The 14,299-nt window shown below is 51.3% G+C and overlaps 2 protein-coding genes and 1 long non-coding RNA gene across 7 annotated transcripts; 2 read left to right on the top strand and 1 right to left on the bottom strand.

Annotated features, from left to right (window-relative positions):
- The first annotated feature begins 540 nt into the window (after positions 1 to 540).
- Positions 541 to 14,191, top strand: ALDH9A1 (aldehyde dehydrogenase 9 family member A1). 4 transcript variants are annotated; one of them, XR_007377058.1, is made up of 12 exons: positions 541 to 761; positions 1,126 to 1,271; positions 2,215 to 2,344; positions 2,646 to 2,780; positions 3,471 to 3,667; positions 4,192 to 4,332; positions 5,001 to 5,189; positions 5,468 to 5,555; positions 5,804 to 5,945; positions 6,453 to 6,565; positions 6,931 to 7,089; positions 14,079 to 14,191. XR_007377058.1 is itself a non-coding variant. In XM_048945131.1 (11 exons), exons 1-11 carry the CDS (start codon positions 593 to 595, stop codon positions 7,023 to 7,025), a joined length of 1,545 nt encoding a protein of 514 aa, XP_048801088.1. In that variant the 5' UTR covers positions 541 to 592; the 3' UTR covers positions 7,026 to 7,801. The 4 variants fall into 4 exon arrangements, 2 of the variants coding, with proteins under 2 accessions (XP_048801088.1, XP_048801089.1); XR_007377057.1 differs by lacking the exon at positions 14,079 to 14,191 and adding an exon at positions 8,852 to 9,335; XM_048945131.1 differs by lacking the exon at positions 14,079 to 14,191 and having other exon boundaries at positions 6,931 to 7,801.
- LOC125693344 (uncharacterized) lies at positions 2,787 to 3,400 on the top strand. The gene is made up of 2 exons (XR_007377059.1): positions 2,787 to 2,981; positions 3,207 to 3,400. It is a non-coding gene; the product is annotated as an uncharacterized LOC125693344 (long non-coding RNA).
- On the bottom strand, positions 8,022 to 13,663 carry MGST3 (microsomal glutathione S-transferase 3). Of its 2 annotated transcripts, none has more exons than XM_048945135.1 (6): positions 13,596 to 13,663; positions 11,023 to 11,146; positions 10,311 to 10,384; positions 9,896 to 9,953; positions 8,865 to 8,937; positions 8,022 to 8,239 (listed from the first exon to the last, which is right to left on the bottom strand). In XM_048945135.1, exons 2-6 carry the CDS (start codon positions 11,137 to 11,139, stop codon positions 8,130 to 8,132), a joined length of 432 nt encoding a protein of 143 aa, XP_048801092.1. In that variant the 5' UTR covers positions 11,140 to 11,146; positions 13,596 to 13,663; the 3' UTR covers positions 8,022 to 8,129. The 2 variants fall into 2 exon arrangements, with proteins under 2 accessions (XP_048801092.1, XP_048801093.1); XM_048945136.1 differs by having other exon boundaries at positions 13,542 to 13,649.
- Positions 14,192 to 14,299: the final 108 nt, after the last annotated feature.

Here is a 14,299-nt window from a genome sequence, read left to right as displayed (position 1 = left end):
CCAGAATCAGTGATGTTGAACTGGTTCCTGCTGTAGCACCTGGCTGTCAGATGCAGCAGGAGTGGGGGGAGCTGTGACAGCCCTGCGTGAACGAGTGAGGCACCGTAATGAGTGGAGAGCTGTGCTGTGCAGGGGCTTACCGGTGGTGACCTAGAACCCTGTCTCAGCACATCCCCTGCTTTTGCCTCGAGCTTCTCTCGAGGAAGTTACCAACAAACCAGGGCTTGTTGCTGTGCTGGAAGCAGGTTGCTTCCTGCTGTCAGCAGCTTGATGCAGCAGTGCAGTGGGAATCTCTAATCCCAGCAGCCAGAGAGGAGCAGCTTTTACTACTGAATTGCGAAAAATCCACCAAATAGAAAGGGGAAAAAAATTAAAAAGCAAACCACCTGCGCACCCTGCACGGCAGGGGCAGCCGGAGCCGTGCAGCTACCGCTGGGCGGCGCTGCTGCGCGGTTCAGCGCTGGTGTCTCCTCCGAGCCGCTAGGGGGCGCTCAACCACCGGAGACGTGGCGGGTTCAGTGCGCAGGAGCGGGGCGGAGCCACTTGCCGTCGTGGAGCCCCCTGTCGGCGTGGCGGTGCGCGCTGCCGTCCCATGGTGCTGGCGTTCCTCCTGCCCCGGCTCTGCCGCCTGCAGCCCCGCCTCGCCATGAGCACCGGCACCGGCACCTTCTCTCTGCAGCAGCCCCTCAACTACCGGGCGGGCGGCCGCGTGGAACCCGTTGACGGCCGGCAGACCGAGGATGTGTACGAGCCGGCCACGGGTACGTGCTGCCCGAACTTCTTCGGGGTTAACTCGTTCGTTTGCCTCGAGGGGGGTAGGATGGGTCGGCGCAAGACAGGTGGCGTAGCTGTGTGTGACGACGGGTCCTGGTGCTGGTGGTGGGAGGGTAACGAGCCCAAGAAGAAACCTGCAGAGATTGGAGCTGATGAGCGGCCGGAATGTGGCTGTGGAGGAGGGCAGGCTTTGGGTTTCACCTCCCGAGCTGCAGAGCTCCTCCACAACCGAGTGGGTTTGGGTGGGAGCCGTGAAGCTCTATGGTGGGACTGAGATCTTGGGCTTTTGCTGCAAGATAAGCCTTGTTTTGCTGGGATTTACTTCTTGTTTTGTGTTTACAACGTGCCCAGGTCGAGTGATAACCAAGCTGCTGTGCTCCGGGGAGAAGGAGGTGGACCTGGCCGTGCAGAGCGCCAAGAGTGCCTTCCAGACATGGAGCCGCATGTCGGGCATGGAGCGCTGCCGCGTGCTGCTGGAGGCTGCCAGACTCATCCGGGTACTGGACAGGGCTGTGTGTGCACCCAGCTGGCTCTGACCCTCTGTCCCCCTCCAGGAGCTCCAATGGAACGCAGGAGCTGAAAGCTACCTTTGCCCAGCAGATAATGGGATGCTTTGGGCAGGGCGCTTGGTCTTATCGTGCGGTGTGTCCTATAGCTTCTTCCCTGCTTTGCTCTGTGAGAAGACATAAAGCTGAAGCCATCCAGTGCAGATATTGCAAGGCATGCATTTTCCAAGCTGGAGTTGCGTAACTGACACATTCTTGAACTTTCAGCTTGACAGACCCTGCTGTCGTGACTGGAGTGTCTTTCTTTAGCAATAAAAAACCACCAGATAAACACATGAGAAACAGAGGGTACAGATATGCTGGCTTCGTAACAAACTCATTTGTGAGATAGCACATTCTTAGATGTCAAAATTAGTCCCCATCGAGACACTGGTAAGAAACCAAACCTCTCCCCAGTGTGTATGCAATGAGAACTGTTTTCTCTTTCAGTCAAACTTCTGCTTCTGCCAGACTTCCACAGCAGGGAATGTTTCTGCCTGGGATACAGTCTGCTAAAGGACGCTTCCCAGCTGCTTTGTTTTGCCGTCCTTCACTGAGTCCTCTGGATCTATTTAAATCCTTGCTGTTTGCTCTTTCCTCCACCTTATTTCTGTGCATTCCAATCACTGTTTACCATCTGTCTTCTCTGTTCAGGTTTGCTAATCTTTTAGATAAGCAGAGCTGTTAAGCAAGACTGCAGGAGCAGTGAACCCAGCAGCTGTCTGGCATTCACCTGTGATCAGTCGCCATTGGAAAATTGATTAATGGTAGTTGGGAATGTACATTTTAGGGATGATGATAGCTTGAGGCAGAGCCGCAGAGTTGTGGGAAGCTCCTTGTGGAGTGCTGCTATGGGCTTCTTTGATGTATAATCATTGTGGTGTTATCCTCACAGGAAAGGAGAGATGAAATTGCCACCTTGGAAACCATCAACAATGGGAAATCCATCTTTGAAGCCAGAGTGGATATTGACATATCCTGGCAGTGCCTGGAGTATTACGCAGGGCTGGCAGGATCTCTGGCCGGTGAGAACTTTATTGGAGTTTGCTCTTTACTTTTTGTCCTGGTGTTCCTTGGTTAACTTCTGCTGTACAAGAGCACCTTTGGCGTTGGTTTCTCTAAGAGATGCTTTTTCTGAAGATGCTGGAGTATTTTCAGAGATCTCTACTTAATGCTACTGTGCTTTGTGGGCCCTGACACACCTGTGAGCTTGCTGGGCATAAAAGCTGTGTCCGTTTCCAGTTTGAGATCTAACCTCAGGGGCTCTAACTGAACTGGAAGGGGCTTTGTTCTTCTCTTACTTCTGTCTGTTTGTCCTCTTTGCAGGTGAACACATCCAGCTTCCTGGGGGATCCTTTGGGTACACTCGCAGGGAGCCCCTGGGTGTGTGTGTAGGGATTGGAGCCTGGAATTACCCCTTCCAGATTGCCTGCTGGAAGTCTGCCCCAGCCCTGGCATGCGGTAATGACCCTAAAGCGGATCTCTTTTAGACCTTCTGCTTACTCAAGCTTCTCTTTGATGCCGGGGGATTCTGTGGGGGAGAGTGATTTGGAGGGTGGAGTTACAGACCCTGAGATTGCTTTGAAGGAGTCACTGAAGGATTTGCAGAGCCTCCAGGAAGGAAGAACAGGAAATGTGAATCTGACAGATGCTGAGGGGGCAGTGAGTGCATCAGGAAAGAGACTGATGGCTTGGCTGTGTACCAGGGACAAATGTCTCTGGAAATGTCTGCAGTACAGGACCAACATCCCCATCTCCCCAACCTTTCCCAACAGGAGATGCAGGTCTCTGCATTCTTTGATTGCAGAGAGTTCAGCTAAAAATGTTTCCTCTTCTCTTTGGTGGAGAGATTTTTGACATCAGCAGAAACAAATTCATTCTTTACAGTGAGGTGACGGAGCACTGGAACAGGCTGCCCAGGGAGGTGGTGGAGTCTCCTTCTCTGGAGATGTTCAAGACCTGCCTGGATGCCTACCTGTGCGACCTGCTGTAGGGAACCTGCTTTGGCAGGGGGGTTGGAGTTGATGATCTCTGGAGGTCCCTTCCAACCCCTGCAATTCTGTGATTGTATTGGGTGGGTTTTTTGTCTGGCTTTTTTTCCCTAAGCACTTTGGTTGTTAACCCACCTTGCTTCTGTCTGGGTTCCCTTAGGCAACGCTATGGTCTTCAAGCCCTCTCCTTTTACCCCCATTTCTGTGGTGAAGTTGGCAGAGATCTTCACAGAGGCTGGTGCTCCTAAGGGGCTCTTCAATGTGGTGCAGGGTGGAGTGGCCACAGGACAGTTCCTCTGCCACCACCCAGATGTGGCCAAAATCTCTTTCACTGGCAGCGTGCCCACTGGTGTCAAGGTGGGAACCTGGGGGGAACACAAGGGGTTGTGCACCAGCCTTCCTGGTGTGCTGGGGAGCTTGATGTGCGTGAGGAGTGTAAGGATATGGTGTGAGTTGGCATGCCTGGGGACAAGCAAGGAGCTTGAAGTGTTATGCTGGAGTCCCAGTTAGTGCACTGGGCATGAGCTCAAGCACTTAGGGCTTTCAGAGCGGCCCCTTGGTTGTCTTCACTCGTTCACTTGAGGACTCTGAGTTGCTAAAGTGGGCATCCATATGGGGAGGAGGCTGCATGAACCAGCTGGGAAAATGTGTGAACGTTTCTGGCAGTGATAGTTCAGCTGGACTGCGTGCAGCCTGCTGGTTTCAGAAGTAGCCTACTTCCTGTGAATTTCCCACCCTCCATTTAGTCTAATCAAATGAAATGTTCCTAAAAATATTTTACAAATAAATTGAGGTTTGAGAAAAAGGGAAATGTTGCCCTTTGAACCCTCCCTGCAGCCTCCTTGTTGGCCGTGCATCACTTGTCTCTTTGTCCTTATCAGATCATGGAGATGGCAGCTAAAGGGATCAAACCAGTGACCTTGGAGCTGGGGGGCAAATCCCCCCTTATCATCTTTTCAGACTGCTCCCTGGAGAATGCCGTGAATGGAGCCCTCATGGCCAACTTCCTCACACAGGGAGAGGTGTGTATCCATGGGGCAAGGCTGTGGTTTGGGACCAGAGACAGCTGTCGAGGTAGCCAACCTGTCCTTCTGTAGTGAGGGATGCCCTGAAGCTGCTATCTTGCCACACATCTCCCTGTGCAGTGTCACAAAGGAACCTCCAGTGCAGGTTGTCCCAGCAGGGCATGGACACCTGTACCATTTTCCCTGAAGTGGAGCCTCTCTGGCACCCAGTACCCAGCTCAGAGCAACTACTCCTGTGCCCTGGGTTCCACTTTGGAGCACAGAGTTCAGAAGCAGTTTCCTCTGGAGAGGAAGCAGGTCCCAGTCCAGTATGCTGAGCCATACCTTTCTGGGGCTCTGTTGGCCCCAAGTTTGGGTTCTTCATGTTTTCTGCAGGTTTTGTTGGCAAACTGTGTACCTGTTTTATCTCTGGGAACTGAACAGTCAGCTTATCTGCCGGTGACACACTATAGCCACCTGGTGGCATCAGTGGAGCTGTATCCAGAATAGACTGTCCCATGCAGTCAGGAGCAGAATTGTCTGCTGTCCCTGGAACTTCACTGTCCCCAGGTCAAGCTGGCTGTTTTTTAGCAGCTGTGAAGGGCCTTTTCTGAGAGTCTGTAGCAGAACCCATGCATGAAAGACTGCAAAGTGCTGTGTTCTGAGCAGCTTGCTCTGTATTCCAGGTGTGCTGCAATGGCACGCGGGTGTTTGTGGAGAGGAAAATACTGGACACCTTCACAAAGGAGGTGGTGAAACGCACCCAGAAAATCAAAGTTGGAGACCCACTTCAGGAAGACACACGGATGGGAGCCCTCATCAACCGGCCCCACCTGGAACGTGTCCAGCGCTTTATAAAGCAGGCAAAGGAGCAGGTGAGATTGTGATGCTGCCATGTGTCAGCTCTCAAATGTCTCCTGTTCTTTCCAGACAAGCAGACTGGGCTGGAAAAGAGGAAGTGTGAATGAAAGCCCTGATCTGCTAGTGATGCTCCATCAGCATACCTGACCTGGAGAGGCACCAGAGGAGGCCCTGATGTGGTTCCTTGGATAGGAGAGTAAATCTGGCAGCGAGCATTGGCCAGCCAGAGCTGCAACAGCCGGGCAGGATGCCATGGCCATGCCTGCCTACTTTCTGCTTGCTTCTCTTTCAGGGTGCTCAGGTGTTGTGCGGGGGAGACCTGTATGTACCAGATGACCCGAAGCTGAAGAATGGCTTCTACATGCAACCATGCGTGTTAGGTACGATCCTTCCTGTTAGTGGCATTGTGTGGATGTTGCTGAGTTTCTTCTAGATGAAGCTGTGTGCCTATATTTCTGAATGCCTGTGGTGTGGGCAGGCACTTCTACAGGTGTACCAGAGGTAGCTGTGGAACCTGGAGCAGCAGCTGTGTAGTGCTGAGTGCTGAGTGCTGTCTCGAAGGCTCTGTGGGTTGCAGAATGCACAGGCTCTGCCACTAACTTCCTTCTGAATGCTGCCATGCTTCCAGGGAACTGCAGAGACGACATGACGTGTGTGCAGGAAGAGATCTTTGGGCCTGTCATGTCCATTCTGCCATTTGATACAGAGGAGGAGGTCGTGGAGAGAGCCAACAACACCAAATTTGGCCTGGCAGGCGGTGTCTTCACCAGGTACAGCTGGGAAGTGGTCTAGGGAGGGGAGGAGTAGGGAAAAGCAGCAGCAACTTGATGTTCCTCTCACAGTGTTTGGCATGGGCATGGATATCCTCCTCCAGGAAAGCTGTAGCAAGACAATGCCAGAAGGGAACTTCTTAAATGACTGCATATCTCCTCCTGTTTTTTCCTGAGGAGGTTAGGTGGGCCCAGCTGTCCTTCAGGCTCCTTCCAACCTGCACTTGGCCAGCTGCCTGCCTGCCTGCACCTCCAGGAGACGTTCACCAGGAGCCTGCCATGCTGCTGAATGTGTGCAAAGATGGCTCTTGGCTGCTTGCCGGAGTCTGCTTTGCTGGTGTCCTTGTCCTGCCCTCTCAAATGAAGTACTGTGTTGAGCGTCCTTGGGAATTAAGTGTTGTATCCTCTGAGTAGGGCAAGCTGGGCTCTAAAAACCACTGCAACCTGCTGGGGGTCTCAGGGATAAGGGGGTGAAAGGGCTGCAGCTGAGCTGCCATTTTCCTGCAGGGATATCCAGAAGGCTCACAGGGTCGTGGCTGCTCTCAAGGCTGGGATGTGCTTCATTAACAACTACAACATCAGCCCTGTGGAGCTGCCTTTCGGGGGATACAAGTCATCAGGTGAGCAATGCTTGGCTTTCCCTGGACTCAGCTTCTGTATGTCTGTGATGGCAGATGTGAGCAGCCTGTTGCTGGGGCAGACAGGCACAGTGATTGCCTCTAAGGCACGGATACCACACCGGGAAATCAAAGGGAAGCTGTGGAAGGGTTCACGGCTTTGTACAGAGTGAGCACAGAGGTGAGCTTTAATATACACAGCCTTCCTTGCTGCTAAGCTCATCCAGTTCTTGGTCGGGAGTGCTGCCATGAGGCGTGCTGCACTTGTGCTTTGAGTGTGGCTTGTGTTCTCCCCAGCATGGCTGTGTGCTGGTTATGAGTGGTGTTTGGCACTGCCTGTTGCACTCACTTCTGCCCTGTCCCTGCAGGATTTGGCAGAGAGAATGGGCGGGCAGCCATCGAGTATTACTCGCAGCTGAAGACTGTCTGCGTGGAGATGGGTGACGTGGAATCCGTGTTTTAGTGGCTCTGAGGCCATCTGAGGAGAAATGTGGATCATTTACACAGCAGTAAAGTGCCCTAAAATTGTAAGTGCCTGGGAGTGGGGCAGAATGAGAGCAGCTCTTAGCCATCCTGCTTCTGCAAGGGCAGTGTACACACACAGCTCGGTCTGTGGGCCTCCTCTGTGCTCTCTAGTGGAAGATGGGGACTTCAGACCAGGAGACAGTGACCTGGCTTTCAGCAGCAGCACCTGCAGCTACCAGAGGCTTGGTAGTGGCAGAGGCCCAGCCCAGGCTGCTTCACCCAGTGCACCTTGAATGCTGTTGTCCTTCACCCTTAGTTAATTCCAGTTCTGGCTTCTTAGCAAGTGTGACCCTGCTCAGTACGCGTAAAAGCTCTCAGGCACGTTAACATCCAGTAGCTCTTGGCTCTGTCTCTTCTCTGACTGTGTAAAAGCCGTCAGGTTAGGATTTGTTTCTCTAGCACACTTGTGAACATAAGTTCTGTGTCTTATGTGTGCCTCACAACACTGTGGGGATGGTGAGCTGATGCTGCTTCAACAGGCACTGCTGCAGATAGCCTCCACACACAGTGCACAGCGTAACAAGAACGATAGTGAGCTCTAACATGAGACAGATTGCTGCCTGTCTTAATCAAAAGCTGTTTGATTTCCTTTCTCTGGGCCTTCCTTTATAAACATGGTAATTCTGTGATGACAAAATAGCAAATTTAAATGTTTGCTCACATCTTTTCTTTTGTAGCAATCAAATAAATACTAACTCTGTTTGGAAAATCTTATTGGAGAGTACATGATGTGAGGAGTCCAGAAAAAGGATTTGAGTGTGAACTGGGCTGTTGCTGGATAGGTTAAACAAATGGTTTATAGGATTGCTTTTCATTCACCAAAGTCAGAAAAGCTGGAGCATCCCTGCCTGATAGGTCCCATAAAATCAGAATCGTGCTGGTTTTCTGCCAGACTTCTTTAGCTGGCCCTCTGTAACTTCAGAATGAAAGTGCAGAACTGACAACTTCATTTTATTGAATGAGGAGGGAAAAAAAACAGGCAATGAAATGTTCTACAACAGGAAATCCCTCTGGTTTCCCAGGCAGCCATGATGATGGTCAGTTAGTCCGGGCAGATCCAACCAAGGTGCTGGAAAGCTGAATACACACCTGTGCCCACCAGCCCAATGAGTGCAGCTGAACCAAGGGCCCCTCTCCTTCGATTTTTTGGCTCTGGAAAAGGACACGTCTTGTCAGTTCAACAGCAGTAGCCAGCTTTCTCAGCCAGGCTGCTCCCAGCACTGCAGGGCTGCTTCCACCTTCCCAGCACTTGAGTTAATACAAGTGTATTTAGCTTTCGCAGACCTTCAGAAAGGAAGGCTGGGACACTGCTCTGCGTGTGACAGACCAGAACCAAGTGCAGTGCAAAGTCAGATGCCCCACGTTATTCATCCCCCCTAGTGCGGTTTGTTTCAAGTCAAGGTGCAAGTAGTGGCCTAACATACTTGGAGTCAGTTAGGCTCCTTCCCCTTGGGCAGGGAATGTGTTTGCAATAGTCAAAAATACCATCAAAGATTAGCCTATCCTGAAAGAGGGAGCAGGACCTAGAGATTAATCTGGGCACAACAGCAACTACCAGCTTGTGCTGTGCAGCTGCCCTCTGTCTGTGTCTGTTATTAAAGTAGCGCTCTTACTAACAGCAGGAAAAACACAATGCAGAGGTAGCAGTTTGTGGACCTGCACTGTGACTGGAAGCTTTATGCTGCCTGTTTGGCAGGAACTGGAGAAAAGAGCCCAGACATCACAGGAGGAGGCTTTAGTTTCTAAGCACCTTCTGTTCTACAGGGCAAAGACCCACCTCCTGTGTAGTATCCGTGGGCATACAGGAGTCTGCCAAGGATCCAGGCAACGCCGAGCCCTGTGGAAATCCGCTGGAGAGAAAGGAGAAGCATTAAAGTTGTGGAGACTTGCTGCTTGCACCTGCTCAGCTGTTAGAGCAGCCCTGCTTCAAGGAGTGACCACAAACTACAGCGTGGGTCCTGGCCCTGCTACAACAACTAGGAGTCAGCCTGGGAGAGGTGTGTGGCTGATAGTGGAAGCCATAGTGAGTCGGATTGGAATCGCTTTCATGACACCTATGGTGCTGTGCTGCAGAGCCTTCCCAAGTGCTGCTTTGTAGCTGCAAGCAGGTGTATGTGTTTGCAACACCTGCAGCAGGAGGACTTCCACACTGCCTCTTCATTTAGAGCATGATGCAATGTGACATCAGTTTGCTAGATTTACTTAATGCTCCTTCCTTTCCTTTCTGAAAAGAAACTTTCAAGAAGAACCTGATTTGTCTGTCGGTGGTGAAGAAAATCTGCTGGCTTTAGTCTCTCCCACATGCCTGCCTCCTCAAAAGTATTCTACAGCTTTCATTTTGAAACAATCTAGGCTTTTTTTTTTTTATCATCCTCCACATGCTTCCTTTGGTGAAAGTGGGTGGGAAGATTGAAATGTTCCTCAGCTATTCTTATCAGACAAACTCTTCTTTAAAGTGTGCGTTTAAAAGGAGGTGAAAGGTTCCCACCCTCTATAAAAACAGCTGATGATTAGTCCTGCAGGCTTGAGAGAACCAGACAAGGTTGTGTGGACACTCCTCACTTGCAGATTGGAGGCTGTGGATGCTTCAGTTTGTTTGACAAAGAACCCTTATGGGGAGGAAAGAGGCTTACTGGCTGAAGCATCAGTGGTGAAAGTACTTGTGGTTCCACTGCATGGCATGGCTGTGGAATGAGGTGGGGTTAGGAAACAGCCTGGCTGCCTTCAGCTGGGTGAGCTTGGCTTCGTGCCTGCTCTGAGTCACAGAGTAAGTTCAGTTGTGTGGACCTGCATGCCACAGTCACTTACCGGGTGGTAGATTCCACCGGTGGCTAAGAAGAACAGGAAGGAAGGGTAAACTTCCAGTCTGAAAGTAAGAAAGAATGTTATACTCGTCTTCAAGTGGCCTGTAAAGAGAATATCTAGAAATGCAGTTGCAAACATCCCCTGCCAGGGTACTTGATGGGCCTGACTTGTTAGTCTTCATGCTCCATGCTGTGGCCAGAAATTGAGGCACAAAATGAAGTGCAGCACGCACAGACCTCCATAGACTTCAGCTCTGTCTGAGGCCACCCATCTGCTCTTTTCCACTTTGTGCCTTGACCCACTGCTAAATACAGCCTACCACCAGCTAAACCAGTTGTTCCTCCCAGCATCCTTTGCTGTAGCACTGCAGCCTGGCTCCTGTTAGCTGTGGCAGTACAAACTCACATGTGGTACTCACGTGTTCTGGTGCGCACGCTGGATGCAGTTGAATATTTTCCCATTCTCAGGATCTGTGCTGTACATGGTTGGATACTGCCAAAGAAAGCCAAGAGCAGAAGATAAGCAAGTGCAGCCAACCTCCTCCAGCAGCACGGTGCACGTGCTGCATCTCCTCAGGGAGCGCAGTGCTGTGCTGCTGCTTGGAGAACTGACTTGCTGTGGCAAGTTAGAGCCTGACTCCCTGCCCACAGCTCCTTGTGTGAAACTGCTTTGCTCCCTGTATGCTTGTGTTCCACTGAGATGCCCTTGTTCCCAACATCACGTCTGTCCTCTCTGCAGGGAGAAAGACTGTGTGGTTTCTTGCTCATCATAGTTTCCGAAGCTGAAAGTCTTGTGATTTCAGCTGTCTCGGCTCAGTGCCAAGCATCTTATCTGCCAAACCCTGATTTCTGCCTTGTCTGCTCCAGTCTGGAGAGCTAGAATGCCAGCTTCATCCCTTCTGCACTCACACTGTGGGGCAGGAGGAGTCAGCAGGTCAACCCAAAATAACCAAGGTGTCACCACGCTTATCTACAGACGTGCAGCTAAGGCAGGCAAGGGCTGTATGCCCTTCTGGATTGGGGAAGGGAAAAAAAAGAGAAGGAGCAATAAAGCAGGCTGGCTGGGGCTCCTCTGCAGACAGGCTGTGATATCCCTGGTCCCTCTGCTTGAGGCTGAAAAGGGAGACTCACCTCCACATTGTACTTCTTGCGTGCCTTCCCCACGTTCACAGCGAGATGCATCACCAAGACGAAGCTGGCAGCCCCTGTCAGGATCACGTAGCCATACTCTTTGGAGAGAACAGCCATCTTGGTGCTGGGAGAAAAAGAGAGCCCGTTACTATTGCAGGGTGTGACTGGAGCTCAACACATGCAGAAGTGTGCGTGTGTACGTGCCTGGGCCTAACAATTGCTGAGAGTTATCCTAGCACAAGAACTGGCTGAAGAAAAGGATAAACTGTCAGGGAATTTTTACCTTTGGGTGTCTGCAGGGTGTTAAACAGCACAAAGCAAGGGATCCCTGCTTAGGTCCCACCAGGTAAGCCCTAAAATCAGTAAGTGTGGGTGGGCAGTGGCAGAGGTCTCTAGTCTGGCCTGTGGCTTAGAGACCCCTACAGATCCCATCAGCTCTGGCTGTCTGACCACATCCCATGGCACTCCTGTCCTCTCTAATGCACCAAAGGCTCCTCCCTTCCTGCAGCCTGGTCCTCGTGCTGCCTGAAATCAAGGAGAGGTGGTGGGCGCTGCTGTAACTCATCCCGTCCTGTGCTTAGGATGCAGGCAGGACCTGCACTTGCAGAAATGACTCCACAGTTAGATTAGAGACCAGGTCAGCAAATCTGATTATGTCACTGTGTGAAGCTCGTTTAACTCCAGCTTGAGTAGCATGGCCAGTTCTTGTCCCACCACCCTATAAAGCTTAGAGCATAAACTGGGAATGGGTCAGATGTTCAAATATCTACAACAGCTTCTATGTGGGAAACAACCCAGCAAGCCAAGACTCTGGGATAAAGAGAGCAGACAAACAAGGTTGTATTCAAAAAGTCTAAAAGCTAGAGAAGGTGGACAGAAACTGCTGGTTCACTTCCGACAGTGGAACTAGAGGTCACCAAATGCAGCCAGGGCAGAGACTCAGAACAAAGCAAAGATGTTTTTTCATTCAGTAGGAATTAAATCTATGTAATTCCCCACTAAAGGATGCTGCAAACACAAGCCATTGCCATAAATTCAAAGTGAAGACCAGGCATGATGTGGGAATGAGAGACAAGTTGGAAATTAAACTTTAACCAAAGCCTATTTCAGCGATGCAAGGCTTTGGTGCCTCTGGCACTGTCCCAGCAGCACAATCTGACAGTGTGGGGGAAAAGCATCACACCTCAACAAGGAAGCAGTGCAGCCAGCCCTCCTATTGCAACAGCACCAATGCTCCTCACAAAGGATCAATCTTAAGGGAGCAAAGGTTTTTACTTCTTAATTGCAAGAAGATTATGGCTGGTGGAGCAAGAAGAAACCTGCTGGTTTTGTCCACATGCAGTTTGGTAAAGAAATATTAATAAGAATGCTGGAAAGCCTTAAGTAATCAAAAAATATCAGCTGCACCCATATGTAAAAGAAGTGACCACCTTAGGGATGGCACATAGAAGGTGTGGGACATTGCCTGACCTGGCAGAACAGGTCAGTTGTTTTACTTCCCCCTTCACATTCCAGGCTTGTCCTTGGCCTCAGCAGCAAGGACAAAGCCTTTTGCTTTCATAAAGCTGTAAGTTGGGATTTTATCTTTTATGTTGGTAGCAAAAAGCACCGTTTGGTTGCAGTAAGCATTAAGCCAGATGTTACAGAGTGCTACTCGTGCTACTGATCTAAAGCCAAACAGTAAGCCTGTGCTCCCGTAACCTGAAGCTAAAGCAAATCAAAGTCATCATGACTTTCAGTTCCCTGCCTGCACGCCTTGTGGCTGCTTCCTGATGCTTTTGCAGCTCAGCAACCTTTGTCCACAGCTGCAAGGACTCTGCTGACAAGTACTGCTGCCCTGCACAAGCCTCAATTTTTATCTTCCACGCAGCAATAGTTTGGGCTGGACCCACACAGCTGAGGGACACTGGAGCATGACACAGCACAGGCTGAGGAATGCAAAAGTGCTCCCAGCTTCTTCCCACGTTTGCTGCATATAGAATCACAGAACGGTCTGGGTCGGAAGGGACCTTTTAAGACCATCTAGTTCCACCCCTCCTGCTGTAGATAGGAATGCCTCCCACCAGACCATGTTGCTTGCAGCCCCATCCAGCCTGGTTTTGAATGTTCCAGGGAGGGGGCATTCACAACCTCGCTGGGCAACCTGTGCCAGTGTCTCACCATCATCACAGTAAAGAATTTCTTTCTCATACCTAGTCTAAATCTATCCTCTTCCAGTTTAAAGCCATTTTCCCTCATCCTGTCGCTTCCTGCCTTTTTATATAAAAAGTCCCTCCCCAGCTTTCCTGTAGGCACTTTAATCCTATATTCATACGTAACCAACTATAATCGCAACTGTTATGAATCAGCAGAGCTAACGAAGCCTCCCCATGCAGAGCCACGCTCGGGTTCCGATCGCACCACCAGCCCAGCCTTCCAACCCAGCCTGCAGAGCCCTTTGTCCCGCCTGGGGGGGGGGGTGGTTCCCCCGCACCGGCTCTATTTTTCCCCCACTTCACCACGCTCAGACATCAGCCTACCGAACTCCCGGAAGCCCCGCTACGCCCCGCGGCAGCACCCCGGCCCGCACTCACCACAGCCTGCGGCGCAGAGCAGCCCGGGACGCCGCGGGGCGGAGCGGGGCCGGGCCGGGCCGGGTCTGGCCGCGCCCCCAGGCGGGGCGCATCGCGCCGGGCTGCGGGAGGGGGATTGGCCGGGGGAGAACGGCGGGGTTTTGTATGGGGGCGAGGGCGCGTTTTGTCTGCTGTGTGTCCCTTCCTATCTCTGCCATGCACTCTAAATAATAAAAAGCGCCGGCGCTGCTGCCCGGAGCTGTGGGTGCACCATCCCTGGAGGTGCCCCACGCCATTAATGTGCCCCAAGCAGCTGAGCTAGGAGCAGCCAGCCCATGGGGTGAGGATCTTTAAGGTCTCTTCCAACCTAAACTATTCTGTGGTCCTAGGATTTCAGCTTTGATTTGCAGTCAGCAGACCCGCCACAATTTAATGGCTGTATTAACGGTGTATTAATTTATACCGTGCCTGCTAAAATCCTGCTTTTCCCTTTTCCTCCATCAGATCCAGCTGGTTTCGGATGAGAAGCCAATGCTTCACACGTGCAGCCACTGCACTTGTTCATGTAAGCAGACACCACTCCTGGCAATTACCTGTGCTAGTGATATGAAGGATCTTATTTACACCTCCCTTTGTTCTGCCCTGAACGTGCAGCCCTGGGACTTGGGACGGAAACACAAGCCATCTCCAAGAACACTTGGATTGCATGTGAGAGGTATTTCTTA

This window comes from Lagopus muta, chromosome 5 (assembly GCF_023343835.1).
Source record: "Lagopus muta isolate bLagMut1 chromosome 5, bLagMut1 primary, whole genome shotgun sequence".
Taxonomy (NCBI): domain Eukaryota; kingdom Metazoa; phylum Chordata; class Aves; order Galliformes; family Phasianidae; genus Lagopus; species Lagopus muta.
Note: the sequence above shows the minus strand (reverse complement) of the source record. Positions and strands in the feature narration are given on the sequence as shown.